Below are 18,517 nucleotides of genomic sequence, written 5' to 3'. Positions count from 1 at the left end.
TTTGTACAGCCATGTCTGTATATGTTCATAGCTTCCTACCCTATTTACTATTATATTAATAAAATATGGTGAAGTAGAAATACATTTTATTGTGAGACTCTTTGTATATAGTGTGATGATGTAGTTGTATTCTTGTATGTTATATGACAGGTTACAAGATATGAAAGAAAAGTTAAGATAACCAAAATATAAAATCATTCAAGGCTCATTCAGATATGAAATGGTATAACACAATTTTTTTGGTGTTACACATAAATGACTGGCAACTGCGAGAAACAACAGTAATACACACAACATATTACACTGGCCTCTGTGTTAATAAATATTACGTCATTTAAAAAAAATTAAAAGAACAAGGCAGATACACAACCAAAATAAATCATCTTATCCAACCACTTATCTTTTGCTAAATATATTCCTCTTCTTTTCACGTACTGGTATTTATTATTCAAGTATTATCACCTTCTTATGCTATCTCTCTTTCTCTCTTTCATCCCTATCTATTTTCTCTCTTTCTCTCTCTTTCTCAGTATCTCTCTCTCTGTCTCTCTCTCTCTCTCCCTCCCTCTCTCATTCTGTAATATCAAAACATCTTCTATGTTCTTCTTGTCTCCTATTGATCCTCTCTCGACTTCCAAGACCTATTCTTCTCTAACTCTATCTTCTTCTCTCTTGCTCCCAGAAAAATGAAAATGACATGCAATATTGCCTGTATATTTTTCGATGTACTTTTATTAAAAAGATGAGGTCAAAGTAATTTCTTGACTTTTGTTGAAACACTGTCTCTATAAAAGTGCAATCTGCTCACTTCATGGACAAGTTGCTATATCTGATGACTAAAAGTTAGGAAACACTACTTGAGCTTGGATCAGATCAAATACAAGTTAATGATACTTCTCATGTCAATTCATGTTCATGATATCATAATATTTGGTTACGTATGGAACACTATTCCAAGTGACCAAATACCTTGCACTTGCCCACATGAGGAGCTAAGTTACTATTTGAAAATGGCAAGGCATAAAAATGATTTTAAAAAGGTAATTTTGGAGAATATAATTCCAATTCCATGTACATGTACTCAATTTTCTGTGTAGGCCAATATTTTGGAATTCCACTTCTTTTATAGACATGATAAATTCAATACTGTGATTGAAGACATAGATGTTGACTTGACACACAACTTAGTTTCTTTTAGATCTGAAGTGCCTCATCTCTGCATTCCTCTCTATCTTTTCCTCATTTGCCAATTCATAATTTAAAGTTCCGCTACCATTTACGACCTCAATCTTGCTTGCCTGCACCATGTTACTTCCAAAGTCATCACCAACACATGCCATAAATAAGTGTAGCTCTAATGTGTTTCCAACTACACATTAAAGAAGGAATGCAGTAGAAACATGACCATCTGCAGATGCCTGGTCTAAGGCTTTAGAACTGGGCTAGAGGTGAATCCCAAAACAAAGTTTGCATCAGAGATCCAAAGAGTAGCCATTCTCCATGTAAGCTAAAGGGGTCCATGCTCAGTTAAGTTCAGGCTTTCAGTATCCTCGGGTTGGGGTCGGTCTTACCCCAAAACTCTCGTGATCTTTGAGCTCATGATTTCAGCTCTCTGCTTTTAAAGCCATAGAACTGGCTTTAGCACATGTATACGTATGTCATGAACAGTCAGTATTCACATGACCGTCTTACTAAGGTTTGTAAATCCTGAGCTGATGCAAGTGAGGAGCACTTTGTCTCCTCCTGACCTCTTTGACCCATCCTCATCGACCTCACTAGGTAACACCTCCATCTTGAACATGACCCGGAAGAAATCCTTCAGATGCCTGAGGAACTGTATCCTGTGGGGTCAAACATAAACAAATAGATTCTTTTATTGATCCATATTCAAATCATAGAAAATTGGCCTCCACTGGCGGCACATAGACAAAATACAATGTAGTTACAATGATTGATAAACACTTAGGCATATATATACATCACATAAATGTACATAAAATCATACAAGAGTCATGACATAACAAAAGGCATAAATATACATGTATTACAGGGTATGTAATAATAGGGAAAACCTAAGAAAGGAGTCGACAGATAGAGAAGAGAGAAAGGGTTCGAAAGGAGATTAGATTGAAGAGCGAAATAGTAAGGAGAGAGAGAGAGGGGGAGAGAAATAGAGAGAGGGGGAGAGAAATAGAGAGATAGAGAGAGAAAGAGAGAGAGAGAGAGAGAGAAAGAGAGAGAGAGAGAGAGAAAGAGAGAGAGAGGGGGGGGGGCATATCCTGAAAGCTAAGTTTTCCTTTATGGTAAGGTAAGGTACAAAATGAAACTGTGCATAACCAAGACTTACTGTTTAAGCCAATATTTTTTGAGTGAATTTTTTTTGTTGCAAATCAGGTGTTTATATTTGCGACTTATCAAATTTGCTTGAAGCCACAACCACTATCTCATGTACTTTTCATTAGTTATCATTCTATTTCTATTTATCATGTACTCATTACATTTGTTTTGCAAATAGGGCACCAAAACACACCTAAATTTGGGGGAAGTCTGTGACTTATTGTTGATCTTTCTGACTAGAGTAATCACTTTTTTTTTATGAAAAAATTTACAAATACACATCGCAAATATATATACATGTACACTGTATTAAAAAAAGTTATTTAATCACTTCTAAAGCTATATGTTTAATTGAACGCTTGTCACAATGTAGCTTATTTCAGAGTTATGTAGTCAAGCCTAAGCTCAGGCAGCATTCTAAATATGTTAGCATTTCACGGAACCTGTAATAAGATCAAGTTTGCCAACAACCCATTGAATAAGTGTATTAAGTTTAACACATGTACTTGTGACGCTTTCGTGAAATAATGTTCCGATACTGTAGATTTATCTTGGTAGACTTACGTGTAAGGTGAGAGGGGCCCTGTAACAATCTTTGAGACGTCTCCTTGACCTAATGTCATTAATAACAAAGCGAGTGACTGGTGTCTGGAGTCTACACACCCACCCTGCATCAAAAAGAAGAATGGAATGGTATGAAATAAATCATATCATTTATTTTCCACTGTAAAACATCACATTTTAAAATCAATGACAAATAAATGAATTGGATGTTTAGGGAAACAGTTATGACAGCTATTAACTACAGCCTAAGTAATTAATGTAAGTAATTGACAACTAGTTTAGTAAGGTTTTATGAATATGGTCCCAGGGAGGTGTTTCACAAAGATCCTAAGTCGAACTTAACTCTAAGTTAGACTTTAAAATTATGGAGAGCCATTTGTGGCCTTAAAATAAATATATTAAAAAGTGGAAATTCAAATATTTTTGAATTTTTATAAATTCCACAACAAGAACATGACATCTCCTTGATATAGAAAATATGAATGATTTGAATCAACATCTTATGCCATTTAAAAAAACTTTTACAAAATATTTTCATAGATGCTCAAGGTTTTCCATAATTGTTAAGTCCAACTTAAAGATAAGCTCAACTTAGGATCTTTGTGAAACACCCCCAGGTGTTTAGACATCTTACCCTGTATATCTCTTCCATGAGTAGCAAAGCTGTCTGTTTGCCAAGATCTTCAGGAATACTAGCTTCTTCTCCAGCCTTGTTAGATGCTGTTTCAGCTGAGATGAAGTTCCCCTCCGTCGTCTCGGCAACCAACGACAACCCAAAACCAGGAGACCTGTGTACATTGAACAATGAAAAGAGTGTAATGTCAGTTATCACTAGTGCTAATGTTCTAATAATCATGGATTTATCCAAATGATATGTATGTTTTACTTCATGAAATAAATATTGAGATGTATTAGGAAAACAAATTCTATAGCAGTCGCCACTTCACAGATATACTCCATCATATTTTTGTCACTGCCATTTATTAACTCTATTTTGTACAAAGTATCATTTTATGTGCATTAAATGATGGGGGGGGGGGGAAGACTTAAAATGTTCCAATAAGGGAGTTTACAGATACAATCTGTGCATGGGCAGATAAAGGTCATTTGTACCAAAATGGTAAAACCCACAGAGATAAATACTGGATATGCGCTCATGAAAGTTATGTAACATTATTCATTTATGCACCAACGGTACATTCTATAATACGCAGGTGGAAGTATTCTTTTCAAGAGGTCAAACAAAAGGTATTCATGAAGCACATCTAGGACTTTGGCAGTTATTATTCTAAGATGCTCAAAGTAGAAGTTCTCCTTGTGTAAAAGATCTGTGGATATTTGGGGTCATTTGCACCATGTGCTATCTGTAAACTCCCATATTTGATACTTCAGTTGTTTTGACATCAAAATACATCATGATGATGATAGTTGCAATGATTATTATGATGATGATCATTACTTTTCCAAACCGCTAATAAAGCAAATCACATGGTTGTAGATAAGCAAACATTAGACCTATCAGTACATGCCAGTTACAACATCACTAACCTTCCATTGAACCATACACTTTTATCTCAAGATAACTATTCAAGATAGAATTTTGCATGTTGTTGTTGTTGTTTTAGATTTTAATGGCGTGTATCATTCATTTATGAATATTTACGCCAGTTTAAAAAAAAAAAAATTATTAGTCTCTATAAAGCACTGCAGAAAATTAAATAAACAACAGAGTATCATCAATAGAAAACAATACAAAGCAATTGGACAAAACAAATTAGGAGAATGAGGGGTCGACAAAAAGATTAAATACCCTTATAGTAAGTTGACCCCCAATATCAACAATACACACTTGTACATAAAATCACTTACTTTCCGGACTGTGGTCCTTTCATATGGTCGGTGTATATGTAGATATCTGGTAGGAACTGATTGAGGATGCTCCGAGCTGAATCGACTATTCGGTTTGGTGTGGCGGGGGAAACTCTCATGGCATATCTAAATCCAACTTGGTCAAAGAAATGTCTCAGATATCTTGATAACAATTAACAATGGACGTAGCAGACTTGGTTCGTTGGTAATGGATGAAAGTATTCACACCCGTGCTTCATTTTGTTAAAAGACTGTCTCATTGTACGACAATCCAAATCGAAATGATCCCATTACTCTTAATATGGAGATATGAAAGTGAAAATATTCCAAGTCTCTTTCTCTCTGTATGTCTATCTCTCTCTATCTCTCTTCAGATCTCTCTCTCTCTCTCTCTCTCTCTCTCTCTCTCTTCCTAACACGACTTTGCTCTGATCGACTCTGAAAATCTGTCATGTAACTGTGAAAACAATATTCAATCTAAATCATGTAGTCCATCTCTCTCTCCCCATCTGCCTGTCTGAAATTCCTGTCCCTCCCCTCCTTTCTCTCCCTTAAACATACTAAAGGATATTGTGAACAAAATATCTGGCTGTCTACATCTCACTCTCTACCTGTCTATTGGTATCCCCCCCCCCTCTCTCTCTCTCTCTCTCTCTCTCCCTCTCAAATTTATAGAATATTTTGATCGCTGTGAAAGGATACGCTACGCCTCTTATCCTCTTGATCTTGCCTGGCTTGGTGAGCTGGAGAGGTCGAAGGTTACGTATGATAGGACACCTGAACAGTATCTCTCCCCCACCATTAGGGGGTGCCCCTCGTCTGTTCACCTGCAAGCAAGTTAAAAATAGAATTCTACGTGGTATTGTTTCCTTGAGATATGTTTAAAATAGGTGAAAATGGAAATTAAAAAAGTCTAATGTAAGAAGGTACAAGAAATGTAATATCAAAATTTGGGGTGAAGGGGGGGGGGGGGGGGGGGGGGGGGGGGTGGGGGAGGGTATAACCAATATTTTTGTCAATTTACTGTTACTCTGTCAAATCAAATTTAAAAAAACAAAGCAAATATTTTGAATTTCATTCATTCATGTATCCACCCTCAGCAAAATCAATAAATCATTATCAAGAGAATAATTTTTTGATGTATATAAAGTAAACTGCTTTCACGCTATAATGCTATCTAGTGTCACTGAAGCATGTCAAGTTACTCTGCTTATTTTTGTACCACTCCTGCATCTAATGTATGTTAATTATGCATTCAATATATTTGTTTAATTTTGTTTATTATCTGTATAAAATTATATACACTTAAAATATTGTATCAAACCATATTATGTTCATGAAAATGTATGATGAAAAAGAAAAAAAAGATGCAGAAACCAATAAATCAAATCAAATCAAATCAAATCAAAATGTATGTATAGGTACTTACACATTTTAATTTTACAGACTTGTCTCTACCTACCTTTAATTCTAATCCTTCATCGATTCCAAATTTCTTGAGAACAGCGAATGTCACTGCCTTGATCACATCAACCTGAAAGAAAGAACAAAAGACAACTTAGATTAAGGATCATAGACACTCTCACTTTTAAGTCTGAATATGCTCTTCACTCCTTATGTTAACTTAAGGTCTATATCATTTGATTACCTCAGAACTAAAGAAGTTTTAAAAATGACAATAAAGGGTACGTGAAGAATAACCTTCTATTTAAACATAGATCACTAAATCTTAAATAAATCGAAGCTGAAATAACAGATGCAGAACATGCTTATGGTACAAAATGAACAGTCCCATTTACTTACAAACATGTACTTTCTCTACAGAATCAGAAATTTATGTTTGAACTAATTAGATCTATACACATTCCTTTCTAGCATTGGTTCTAGCATATCAAATTGGTCACTGCTATGGATGTATCGTATCGAGTCTAAACCTGGGCCCCGTTTCACAAAGCCTTTTTTCAATGACAAATTACAAAAATCAGTGACAAATCTGCTGATAACTTATCAGAAGCAAGGATTTCAGTAGCTTATAACAAAAACTGTCATTTGTCACTGATGACAAGTTTTGTGAAACGCCCCCCTGGTCCTGCCACAAGCATTAAATAACCCACCGTAAGCTTGCAACAATTCTACTTACCGATGGATCAAGTTGGTCATTGGTCACTCCTCTTAAGACCGCCTTGACCGGTTTCTTACCGAACGGAGCAAGACATACGAGGGCTTCCATGTAGTACCCTATGGCTCTCTGGACATGACAATCATGATCAAAGGTACCACCCATCAACAGGCCAGGCTGGTAACGCACTTGGGTTCCTGCAATCAGACAAGATATTCCACATGACCATTTAGGATGAGAACCTTTACCATTTTGGTGAGTAAGTCAGAGTTTAACCAGGAATGATAGTGAGCACTAAATTTTTTTTTATATGAAACAGAAATGTGAAGCATATTACACTTAACGTCATCTTAAAGGAAGCCGCTGCAAACAAGGTTTTACTATTTCTTACCAGTCTGGTTGACCTCAATGTATGATCCATTGGTAATCTTGTCCAGGAGACGGATGAAACTTGCTTCAAAGTCTGGCAAAAGAACACAAATTTATGTATGAAAAGGATAACTCTATACTCATTCATAGGCCCAATTTCCGATCCGCGCGTTGGCGATGCAAAAAAACGGATTCCACAAGGATTTTTCTTGATCCGTTTTACATTGACTTTGTACAGAGACTTTCACGTTATGAGCGATAAATCCTCTGGATGACGGACAACCTATATAAGTATAGGTAGACGATGAACTGGTGGTATTTTATTACGCGGAATCCATTTTTAGCATCGCAAGCGCGTAGATCGGGAACCCGAAAGAAAAATATGATTGATCCCTATCTTCAAGAAGCATTTTGTCCACATATACAAGGATATCCTCGTTTACACGGACGATCCTCATTCTCGGACCAGCGCCCCAACTGCTCACTGGGATTGAGGATAGATTTCCGATTTAAAATAAAATAAAATTGTTTCCAACATTGACCATTCACCGAGTTGAATTGATTGTATCATACTGCTATTTAGGTGTCATAGATCGTCACTTAAGTGAATTCTGGTGAGATGTGTTCTATCATGTTTGAGAGTTTTGATAATCATTAGAGGGCGTCTAAAAAAAAATCAATCTCACTGACTAACTGAGCATGAATGATGAGTGATGTACAAACATGAAAATCAACCTATGGGAACGTTGTAAATGAGGCCGTGGTTCTTCACACGATAAGGTCAGGCGTGATCTTACCTTTTAGTCCTGGATCATCATCCTTATGCCTGATTTTACTGATACAGATAGCCTTTCCACTGAGGGTTGCAAGGACCATGCGTTGACGGAAGAAATTACAACCCTCATACTTCAGAATTCCACTCTCGGTAGTCATCTTCGATTTCACACGTGAGAAGTTTGTGTACTATAAGAAATTTTCCTGTAGATGGCGCTATTAAACATGATCCAACGTGTACAGTATGCGTACACTTTGAACCAATCAGAGTCACGCAGACTCAAACTTGGGTTGATGATTATTTTTCTATGCATAATACTTGACTTGCAGTGGCGGATCCAGGGAGGGGGGGGGGGGGGGGCGAAGCGGCCATGGCCCCTCTATTGGCGGCGCAAAAAAAATAAGAGGAAGCAAAAATGGAGAAGGAAAAGAAGAGGAAAAAAGAAAGGAGAAGAGAAAGGAAAGGAGAAGAGAAAAGAAAAGAAGAGAAACGAAAGAGAGAGAGAGAAAAAAAAAAGAAGAAGAGATAGTCTAAAGAAAAGAGAAGCCGGGTTGACAGTTACGACGAATAAGGGAAAAACTGGGGAGGGGGGGGGGGGGGGTGGCTGACCGTATTGTAATGTAGGTTGTGCAAAACTCAGTCGGAATTCAGCTTATTTAAAATTACTGAGCAGGCATGTTTATGTTAAGCCGTAGTGAATGAACAGGTTAGTGTAAAAGCACTTCTGAAAAGGTTGCGGCCAGCCGGCCCTTCCAAAGAGTGGCAGAATATTTGGGTCATTCCCGAAGGCTTGGGAGCCGTCATTGAGGAGGGGGCCGGTCATACGTAAATGACAGCGATGCAACGATGAATAAGGGAATAAGGAGGAGTGGGAAGTGAACTGCAAGCGTATTGGAGATGATCATTCTATCATCAGTGCAATCTGGGTCGGAATCCAGCATATTATATTTATGATAATAATAATAATAATACATTATATTTATAATGCGCTTAAAAACAATGTTTCTAAGGCTTATCAAAAAGAGGTTCAAGTAAAATCACTCCTGATAAAGCTGCGCGCGGCTCCTACAAAGAGGAGCAGAATTGTAATCGTGAGATTGGGGGTCATTCCAGAAGGCATGGGAGACATTATTGACTAGAGGGGGTCGCATAAAATCCCGAGCCGCGGATTCTAAGTTAAACGTTGAAACAACCCCTGCGCTACAAAGGTCATCACTCTTTAGTGAGAAATTTGAAAAGGGCACATTATTTTGGATGTCCTTAGAAGCTATATGCCCAACAGTCAAATGTTAAATTAACGGTATAGAGGGGCCGCTTCAAAACTCTTATTCTGCCCTATTTTGGCATCAGCTCGTGCCAACCCCCCCCCCCCCCCCCCCAATGAGTGACTTTTCGGATTTTCGGGAGCAAATTTTTTTTTTTTAAATAGGGATTTGGTTTAAGATCTAATATACGTCTACATGTTAATACGGATAGCTTTCAGCCGAGCAAAACTGCCTTCTTCATTATAAGACAACTGTAAGGTGATTGAAATGGATGTTTGTATTTATCAAAGATTCCTACAAAATATTAACTTGCAGATTTGTTGGACTGAAAATAAACTATGGGAATTAAGGTTTAATAACAGATCCTGTATTTTTCTTAACATTTCATAAGTGCTCTCACATGATTGTTTCATAGGTTATAACTATTATTCGAATCTTAAATAATAGTATAGGGCCTCAATCACTATCAGAATAGTATTTTGCGCAGTAGCCTCTGATTATCTGGGCTGAGTATCCTATGAAGGGTTTTTAACTAACATAATTCATCCCCAACAATGAACAAGAATCGACGGCTTTGCTTCTTATAGTAGTTTGTACAAAAAACGAGACTTATATTTGTATTGTATTCATAGTAATAATGTAATACCGAGTAATATAAGCACGTTGTTATTTTGTAAGCGAACGAGAGTGATAAAGTCATTCATGAATATAAATATGCAAAGATTTTTTTTTTTAAAGAGTTTAATATATTTTGACAGTCATGAAACACATATAGTACCACAAGAGTCAAATTGTTCTGGAATTCCAAAGAAATGGAAGTTTTAATTGCATTCATGGTTGTGGCACAAGCTGTTTGTTTATTTACTCCACAAGGATTCAAATGTAATTTCATAACACATGCAGTTAATGCGAAAGGGGGTTGCAGCCTCTCTTTCCCCGCAGCTCTAGAAATGTGATCTTCTCTTTGAAATTCAGATACCGCCCTAAAAAGGACTTTTTGTTTCCTCTCTCCAAACTGTTTTTAATCACGCATGCGTGGAATATGCATTATATGAGTTGCATCAAATGAAAGAGGAGGGTCTCAGCTTTACAAATATGTGTCATTTATTAATTATAATTGTGATTAAGTTATGATCAAACACAGTGGCGTAGACAGGTTCGTACACCTGGGGGGATGACTCAGGGGCGGATCTAGCTTTTTGCTAAGGGGGGGGGGTGACCAATAATGACGGTGCGGACCATCGTCCACGAGCCGCGAAGCGGCGAGCCGATTTTTTTGGGGGGGTGTTTATTTGAACCCCGTAAGTGATGTTTTCCTGGCATCTATTAACACAATGGAGACCATAAAAAGCAGTGCATGATAACGTCTTTTTAAATCAAGTAACAGTTAAATACACAGTTATATCCAGAGTTATCATGTGTTTGGTTAAGTTACCAGATGAGTTGAATATCTTCTCACAATATTTGCACTTGAAAGGGTTTCTCTCCAGCGTGCTTTCTTTTTTCTTTCTTTTTTTCTTTTTTTTTTCTTCTTTTTTTTCCCCTTTTTGTTGTTGTTTGTTTTTGGGCAGCCCAAGGGGGGGGGGGTTTAAACCCCCTAAACCCCCCCCCCCCCGTAGATCCGCGCCTGTTTAATCTTGTGGTTATCTTGTGGTTTCCAAACCAAGAGATAACCACAAAACACTTGTAAGATTTTCTTTTTTTTTACCGTCTGAATTGGCTTTCACCGTGTGAATGCGGCTAATAACAATAAACACAATTACAATAATGATGAGGATTATTATTATCATCATCATAATTATTATTATTATTAATATTATAATTGTTATCATTATTATTATTACTATTATTATCATCATTATGACTTATTAAGTAAGCAAATATCATTCCCCAAAACCTGGGGGGATGATTGTACATGCCACCCCCCCCCCCCCACACACCTTGTGAGGTGGGGGGATGCATCCCCCTCACCCCCCCCCCCCCCCGTTGTCTACGCCCCTGATCAAACATCAATAAGTCTCGGTTTCGTTTTTTTGGGGACGCACTGTATATGCGTTTCTTTCTTGCTCCCTCGACGAGACGACTCCACCCAACAAAACCCCTTTCTATCTAATTCCAACCCCTCTCTTTCATCTCCGCGTTTCTTTTGTTTTATTTTCTCCTTTTTTCCCCTTCCTTTTCTCCTTTCTTTTCTTTTCTTTCTTTTCTTTCCTTTCTTTCTTTTCCTTTCTTTTCTTTTCCTTTTTTCCCTCTCCTTTCTCTTTTTCTTTTTTCTCTTTCCATTCTTTTCATTTCTTTCTTTCTTTTCCATTTCTTTTTTCTCTTTTTTCCCCTTCCCTTTCATTTTCCCCTCCCCCTTTTCTCATTTTTTTCCCGATGGCAGCGCAGTTTTACCGACAAGATCCTGATAGGTGGGAGGGCGAGTGTCGCACCCCCCCCCCCCCCCAACTTTAGCGACGCCCCTGCATACCTCCTGATTTTGATCTCTGGAAACATGATTGAGAATCAAGATAATCAGATAATCAATCAAAGCCAGAAACTACCCATTGAAAAGGTATTAGCACCAGATAACCGAAACCAGGAAAGACTCAAATTAAAATAAGTTAAAGCATTATTTTGTACAACCTATACAGCTAAGTGTGATACGCACTTGGCCGTAGATATAAATGATTGCGTCAATTTAAGGTGTGTCTATTAATTTTTTTTCAATTTTATTTACTCGGAGAAAGGTTTCCCTTGGATTCATTTCTACGGCATAAAGCTGACTCGGTGAACAAGGCTCTATTTACCGTGTGTTCCAGTAGGAGTTGAAACACCATATCAAGGTAAAGATGAATTATAATATTTCTATATGTTCTGAGGCTATAACCAGAAATGAAATGGGAATTAAAGATATTGATACCTGCTACAGCCTAGTATAACCCTAGCTTATTTACATGTAAATAAAAAAAAAAACATCTTCGATTAATTAACGTTAAAACTTAGCTTCAGAATTTTTGAACTCTCTTAAATTCGCCGAATGTGATAATATAACATTTAGCAAATGTTTTGTAAAATGAAATTTGGTAAACCATTTGGATATCCAGTCTTCCTCTTCTTTTTTCCTTCAAATTAAAACGATCAGACCATCTGAAAACTTCATATCACTCTCATTGCCTAAACTAGCAGAGATTGGGAGTGTGAACTTGGAGAGTTATTATTCAGAGTCAGAAAGTCGGGTTTCAATATCAAACTTGGCATAGAGCGGTTTCCTTATACCTCGACCATATAACAATGTTATTATGATGATGTTCGTACAGTAACATTTAAAAAAAAACTGTTTCAAACGTTCCTTACACAAGCTCTGCTTTTAGGCTTCTTTCCTCTTTTGCAATGGTTGCATCTTTTTTTCTAAAATCAAATTTTCCATACTTTGTCAGAATATATCCATTTTTATGACTGAACAAACACATTTTGTTCATAAATACCTCACCGAATAAATGTATATTCAGATTGATACTAATCTTGAAGAAAAAAAATAAGCCAAAAAATGTAAAGATAATTAACTAAACATTGAATTCATCACAGAGACAATTATTAGGTGATTTGCCGCTTTGATAGGGACATAACACATGTAAAAAAAAACCTCAATATAGGAGATTTTGGTCTTTTAGAAAGATCTATCCCCTCTTTACATATATCATGCATACGAACAAGCTCAAAGGGATATTTGCACTCTTCATCTGACACTTTTAGTTTCAGTTTTATACAAAGATAAAGCTATATCATATCAATCTGCATGAGCTATAGATCTTCTATAATAAAAATAAAAAAGCCTAATCTAACCTCTAAGTTTATAAATAGCTTTAAAAAATGTCTATAATTCAATGACACACAATTTTAATAAATTCCAACTAACTTTTTCTGTCTTCAACAATAACACGTTACTCACATAATAACTAAGTATATCATAATGTAATAAATGGTTTAATTGCAGTTCCAACAAATTCAATTAATAGTTAAGTATCTCATCTTTGAAAACATGCTTTGTAATTCTGGTAAATAAATGATGCACTCATTTATCTTTTCATCTAAGGGTTTAGCAAACAATATATCCTGCTATGTACAATCCTTACGTTCAATAACCAAGCTATTCCAAATTACTTGTGCATCCGCAAAACAAAATAAATCAAGATAAAACTGCATATAATATATATATATATATATATATATATGAACTGTGACTTTTTATCGGACAAAATAACATTTTTGAAAATTCAGACAATGATAAAGAGTCGGTACGACTCATCATCTTTCTCTAATAATTTAATGAATTGTCAAAGCTTCCACGTTTCGCGCGGGAGTGAGGAAATTAAATTCAGACAAGGATTAATAATCGAAAACAGTACAACGAATCATCTTCTTCTCTAATACTTTAATGAAACGTCAAAGCTTGCGCGCTTCGCGCGGGAGGGGGGGGGGGGGGCTGAATTTGGACAAGGATTAGAGTAGAGAACGGTACAACGAATCATCTTCTTTCTCTAGTCAATTAATGAAACGTCAAAGCGGGAGGGGGATAACTGAATTCAGACAAGAATTAAGAGTCGAAAACAGTTCAACGAATCGTCTTCTATCTCTTATTATTCAATGAAACGTCACGGCTTCCGCGCTTTGCGCGGGACGGGGGGGGGGGGGGGGGGGGGGGGGAGGAAACTAAATTCAGACAAGGATTATAAGAGTCGAGTGACGGTACACCGAATCGTTGCATATCAAGTAGCGTACACAGAATTTTTGTTTAAATGGGGGGGGGGGGGGGGGTTTAAATTTGAAAATCGCGCCAAAAATTTAGCAGCGACTCAGCCAGCCGCTGAATAAAAGCGGGAGGGGGAAGGGGGGGGGGGCGTAGGGTTAAGACCACCATTTTTTTTTTTTTTTTTTTTTTTTTTTTTGGGGGGGGGGGGGGGGGGGGGGGGGGGTCCCGGAAATTAGAAATTATGCCGACCGATATTTCGTTCAGTGGGGGGGGGGGGGGGGGGGTAAGGTCATTTTTTAAATATTTTTTTTACAATTGAAAAAAGTGAGGGGGGTTATCCTCCCATACCCACACATAAATAAAATTTGAGGGGGTTAACCCCTCCCCCCTCTGTGTACGCGCCTGTGCATATAAGATACCATGCAGAAATGACAATGTATGATGGAAGTATGGTAAATTCCCAAAACGGCACCTAGATGAAGTCACACATCACTAATAGAAAACCTCTTCGTAAGCATCAATAATCATGCATATGGCACATGTCATTCATGAGATATGAAGCGAACAAAATTCATACGTAAAGAAGGGGGGGGGGGGGGGGACATAGATTCTGACGAAATCAATAGGGGCTCTAGAATTCAATCTGCTACGCTATGCAGCAGATCACCTAAAAGAGGAAATATGCTCTGCAACGCTACGCGGCGGATCACCTATAATTTTGTTTTTGATTCTGACGAAATCAATAGGACTAGTGCTCTGCTACGCCACGCGGCAGATCACCTCAAAACACATATTTATTAGCATAATGCAAGCCCCCTCGGACCTTGAACCGTTATACAATGTACCACATTACTTTCATTTACAACACAGTGGCTTTTATATACACGTTTCTTTTTCTATCTGTTCATGTAAGTTAACCTATTTCATACTATTTCTTTTTTTAGGCGGAGGATAATCTCGGATAATTCTGGTCAGGGGTTTACATGAAACGTCAACATGACGAGGATGTCAGGTCTTTACTCCATCTTGTTCGTCATAATTACTCTTACATCTATCCACCGAAGGGCGACCATTGAGGCAGCATCATGTCAGCAAGACTTCGGTCTGAAGAAAGCCTTCTGTTCTGATAAGGGCTTCAGGTCTGTTCCTACAGATCTCCTACCCGATCTCAGAGAACTCTACCTACAAGACAACCTTCTAACCACGCTTACAAATGAGACATTTGCGAGATATCCCAGCCTTCGTGTGCTCTCACTAGGTAATAATAACATATCTCGCATTGAGGAAGGTGCATTCAACCCCTTAACGAACCTGGTTCGCATATCGATTGGAGATAACCTGTATTTACCTATTCTTAAGAAGTCAATGTTTAGTTCTCAGAGTTTGGCGGATTTTAATGCAGCATCTTCTAATTTTAAGACATTTGCAGGTGATATTGTGGCATGCCTAGACCAAGAGACAGTCTTGAAACTTACCGGAAATAAGCTGCGAAAGATAAACTGGACCAGTTCAAATATTCTTAGCGATGTTTACCTTGATACAAACAGATTTCGACAAATTTCAAAAGAGTCGTTTATTTTTAACAACCATATAAATACGCTCATTTTGTCTACAAATCCAATAGAATTCATTGAAGCCAGCGTTATCTCTTCGTTCCATGTCAAGCAAATTGAATTAGGAAATACGCGCATAGCAGTTTCTCAACTATCGAATTTCTTCCATGGTATCAGATTATCAATGTTCATTAAAGGGTTTGATTGTATAGGCACCAAACTCCACACCATCCAAAATGGATTCTTTGCCCCTCTCAAAGGAAAGAATCTAGACAAAGTTAACATTCAATTGAATAGCATTGATATGCTTGAAGAAAATGGTTTTGATGGTTTAGCAGGCGTATCTCAGCTTCAGCTAGGATGGAACAATCTGGAAGAGATAGAACCAAGTGTCTTTAACGGAATGACGGCTATTCGTACTCTTTCATTGATCGGAAACATAATCCAAACTCTCAATAGTAAATCTACCCCGTGGAATATCTCACTCATACATCTAAACTTGGCACACAATGAACTAACAACAATCGACGGCTCGGCATTCCATGGTCTGAAAACTCTTAAGACATTAGACTTGAGTTGCAATTACAAACTCCAAGTAATTGAAACAAACACGTTTGCCGATATCAAAGTTTTGAGTGAGTTAGATCTTTCCGAGACACATTTTTTAGAGCTACCTTTGCATCACCTTCCTCTCCTGGCCACCTTAATCTTAGAGTCTTCATATTGCCCTACAAGTTTGATTCGACCTGGTAACCTTGGCGATGAAGCGCCCTCTTTAACAACACTCAATCTTATCAAAAATGAGCTTGGGCTTGGAGAGGTATGGGATTCATCCGACAACAAATCTTCTTTCTATGGTTTGCAAAACCTATCGCGACTTGACCTTTCAAGTAATCCATTGCTTTCCATCCCATTGGGCATCTTCCAGAATTTATCGAATTTACAGATTTTACGTTTGGATGAATGCTCGTTTGGAGTATTAGAAAAAGGTATATTTATAGATCTAAAAAGCCTTGTCTTATTGAGTTTGGAAAACAATCATCTAAAGGTTATTTCCACTGGGTCGTTCGATAAATTATATGATTTGCAATATCTTCTTTTGTTAGGAAATGAGTTGACATACCTTGACTCTAATTTGTTTAAGTACTTATCAAGTCTTGTGTTTCTTGATGTTTCTGAAAATCGTATATCTGGCTTGAACAGTAGCACGTTTGAACCCCTAGCGCGTCTAACGGCACTGGGACTATCTCTCAATCCACTAGTCTGTAATTGTGATCTTAAATGGTTACCTGGTTGGTTGAAAGGGAAAGTAGAGCTCATTGATTCGATCGGTACGACATGCCTCGATAATACAGTGACTTTGGAGCCTTTTAGGGGCAAACAATTAGTCACTTTTGATCCTAGAGATGAATGTGGTCCGAACATTATCCTCTACTCTTGTTTGGCCATGTTAGGTATGGTACTGATCTTTGCTCTAGGTTTGATCTACTACCAGCGATGGTGGATCAGATATCGACTGTTCCTTCTAAAGCTCTGCTTCATTGGATACGAAGAGATACACGACGATGTCGACAGAGGAGAATTCAAGTACGATATCGCCATCATGCTCGACGAAGCCGACGATATGTGGGTCAACCAACACTTGCGACCAGCCCTGTTGGAGCGAGTTCCAGACTTCAATCGAATCGTTTGTGGTGATGAAGAGCTCATGCTTGGTATGTACTACCTCGACGCCGTCCACTACGCTACAGAACAAAGCTTCAAGACTATTTTCGTGATCAGTCATGCTGCCTTACAGGACCAGTGGTTCATGATGAAGTTCAGAACCGCTCTCGATCACGTCAATGACAGCGGTACAGAGAAGATGATTCTCGTGTTTGTGGAGGACGTTGTGGATGACGAGCTCCCTTTCCTAATCAGACTGTTTCTTAGTGATCATCGACCGTATCTGGTTTGGCCAGACGATGAAAGAGGGCGAGACTACTTTTGGGAGGAGTTGATCCGGGATCTCAAGGTCAATCTCAGGTGCAATCACCTGATACCTCCTAACTGATAGATGTCAGTAGTCGGCAACAAAACTTCTCATTTGAAAAATTGAGAATAATGTTCTACTTGTTTCGATGTGACTTTCTTTCTCGATTATTTGGTATTTTGACCATCACAGGCTCTTAGCTGCACTCTTTATTTTGTTCAAATACACGTTGAAAGGGTAGACTAAAAGTGACGTAAACGAGAATTGGTAACAACTATGGAATATGTAGACGAAGTTCCTTTGAAATAACTCTTGTAGTTGTGATTACAGGTATAACGTATGATGAGTCAGTCCTATTTTTTTCCTCTTTGTCCTATTTTTTCTTTTATAAACATTAACGGGATTTTTCTTACATAATTTTGATCATGATTCTTCTTCAAAAAGTTCTTCATAAGATTTTTTATAATTTTTGGACTAAATTCATGACTATGCAGAAATATTGAATAGTACATTTAATATCAATACAAAATACAGAACTTCCTTTCGGTGTAAACTCCTAAATTTCTTGCTACAGTGACCAAACATGTCAATAATAATGTTCAAATATACAAGTATAATCTCGTTGTCATTCCCCAAAAAGAAAACACGTAATGTTAAAGACCCCTTCATGAAGCTCATTTCAATTCATAGTGGTCTTGTACGGTTTCCATCGACCTGCCACTTGAAGCAAGTATACTTAAGAAATATAGAGAAAAATGGCGTTTAAAATTAATCCTTCTCCCTTGACGTGACATAGGTTTATTTAAATAAAGGCACGCCTGTGAAAGTATAAGATAACGAGCCTAAAGTAACAGAAGGATCGCTCGTTACGCTGTGCATTAAGTAGAGGTGTTGTGGTCTAGTGGTCTAGTGGATAAGTCACCCGACTGCAAATCACAAGGTACGGGATTCGAGTCCCGTCG

General features: G+C 37.6%; 1 protein-coding gene across 1 annotated transcript; it reads right to left on the bottom strand.

The window, feature by feature from the left end:
* Positions 1–311: 311 nt before the first annotated feature.
* On the bottom strand, positions 312–8,248 carry LOC592597 (RNA 3'-terminal phosphate cyclase-like protein). Its single transcript, XM_030996350.1, has 9 exons — positions 8,056–8,248; positions 7,281–7,352; positions 6,911–7,086; positions 6,233–6,304; positions 5,473–5,597; positions 4,771–4,896; positions 3,536–3,689; positions 2,902–3,005; positions 312–1,841 (listed from the first exon to the last, which is right to left on the bottom strand). The coding sequence occupies exons 1-9, from the start codon at positions 8,189–8,191 to the stop codon at positions 1,676–1,678; spliced, it is 1,131 nt and encodes a 376-aa protein (XP_030852210.1). The 5' UTR covers positions 8,192–8,248; the 3' UTR covers positions 312–1,675.
* Between the last annotated feature and the right edge of the window lie 10,269 nt (positions 8,249–18,517).

The sequence above is a fragment of the Strongylocentrotus purpuratus genome, unplaced genomic scaffold, assembly GCF_000002235.5.
Source record: "Strongylocentrotus purpuratus isolate Spur 01 unplaced genomic scaffold, Spur_5.0 spur5_scaffold_3, whole genome shotgun sequence".
NCBI classification, from domain to species: Eukaryota; Metazoa; Echinodermata; class Echinoidea; order Camarodonta; family Strongylocentrotidae; genus Strongylocentrotus; species Strongylocentrotus purpuratus.
This window is presented reverse-complemented; position numbering and strand designations above follow the sequence as displayed.

Excerpts from the sequence above, each read along its gene's own strand:
- LOC592597 (XM_030996350.1), bottom strand. The coding sequence starts at position 8,191 with ATGACTACCGAGAGTGGAATTCTGAAGTATGAGGGTTGTAATTTCTTC. Across the intron at positions 6,305-6,910 it reads ATGACCAACTTGATCCATCG|GTTGATGTGATCAAGGCAGT; the intron begins GTAAGTAGAATT and ends TCTTTCTTTCAG. Across the intron at positions 3,006-3,535 it reads TCATGGAAGAGATATACAGG|GGTGGGTGTGTAGACTCCAG; the intron begins GTAAGATGTCTA and ends TTTTTGATGCAG.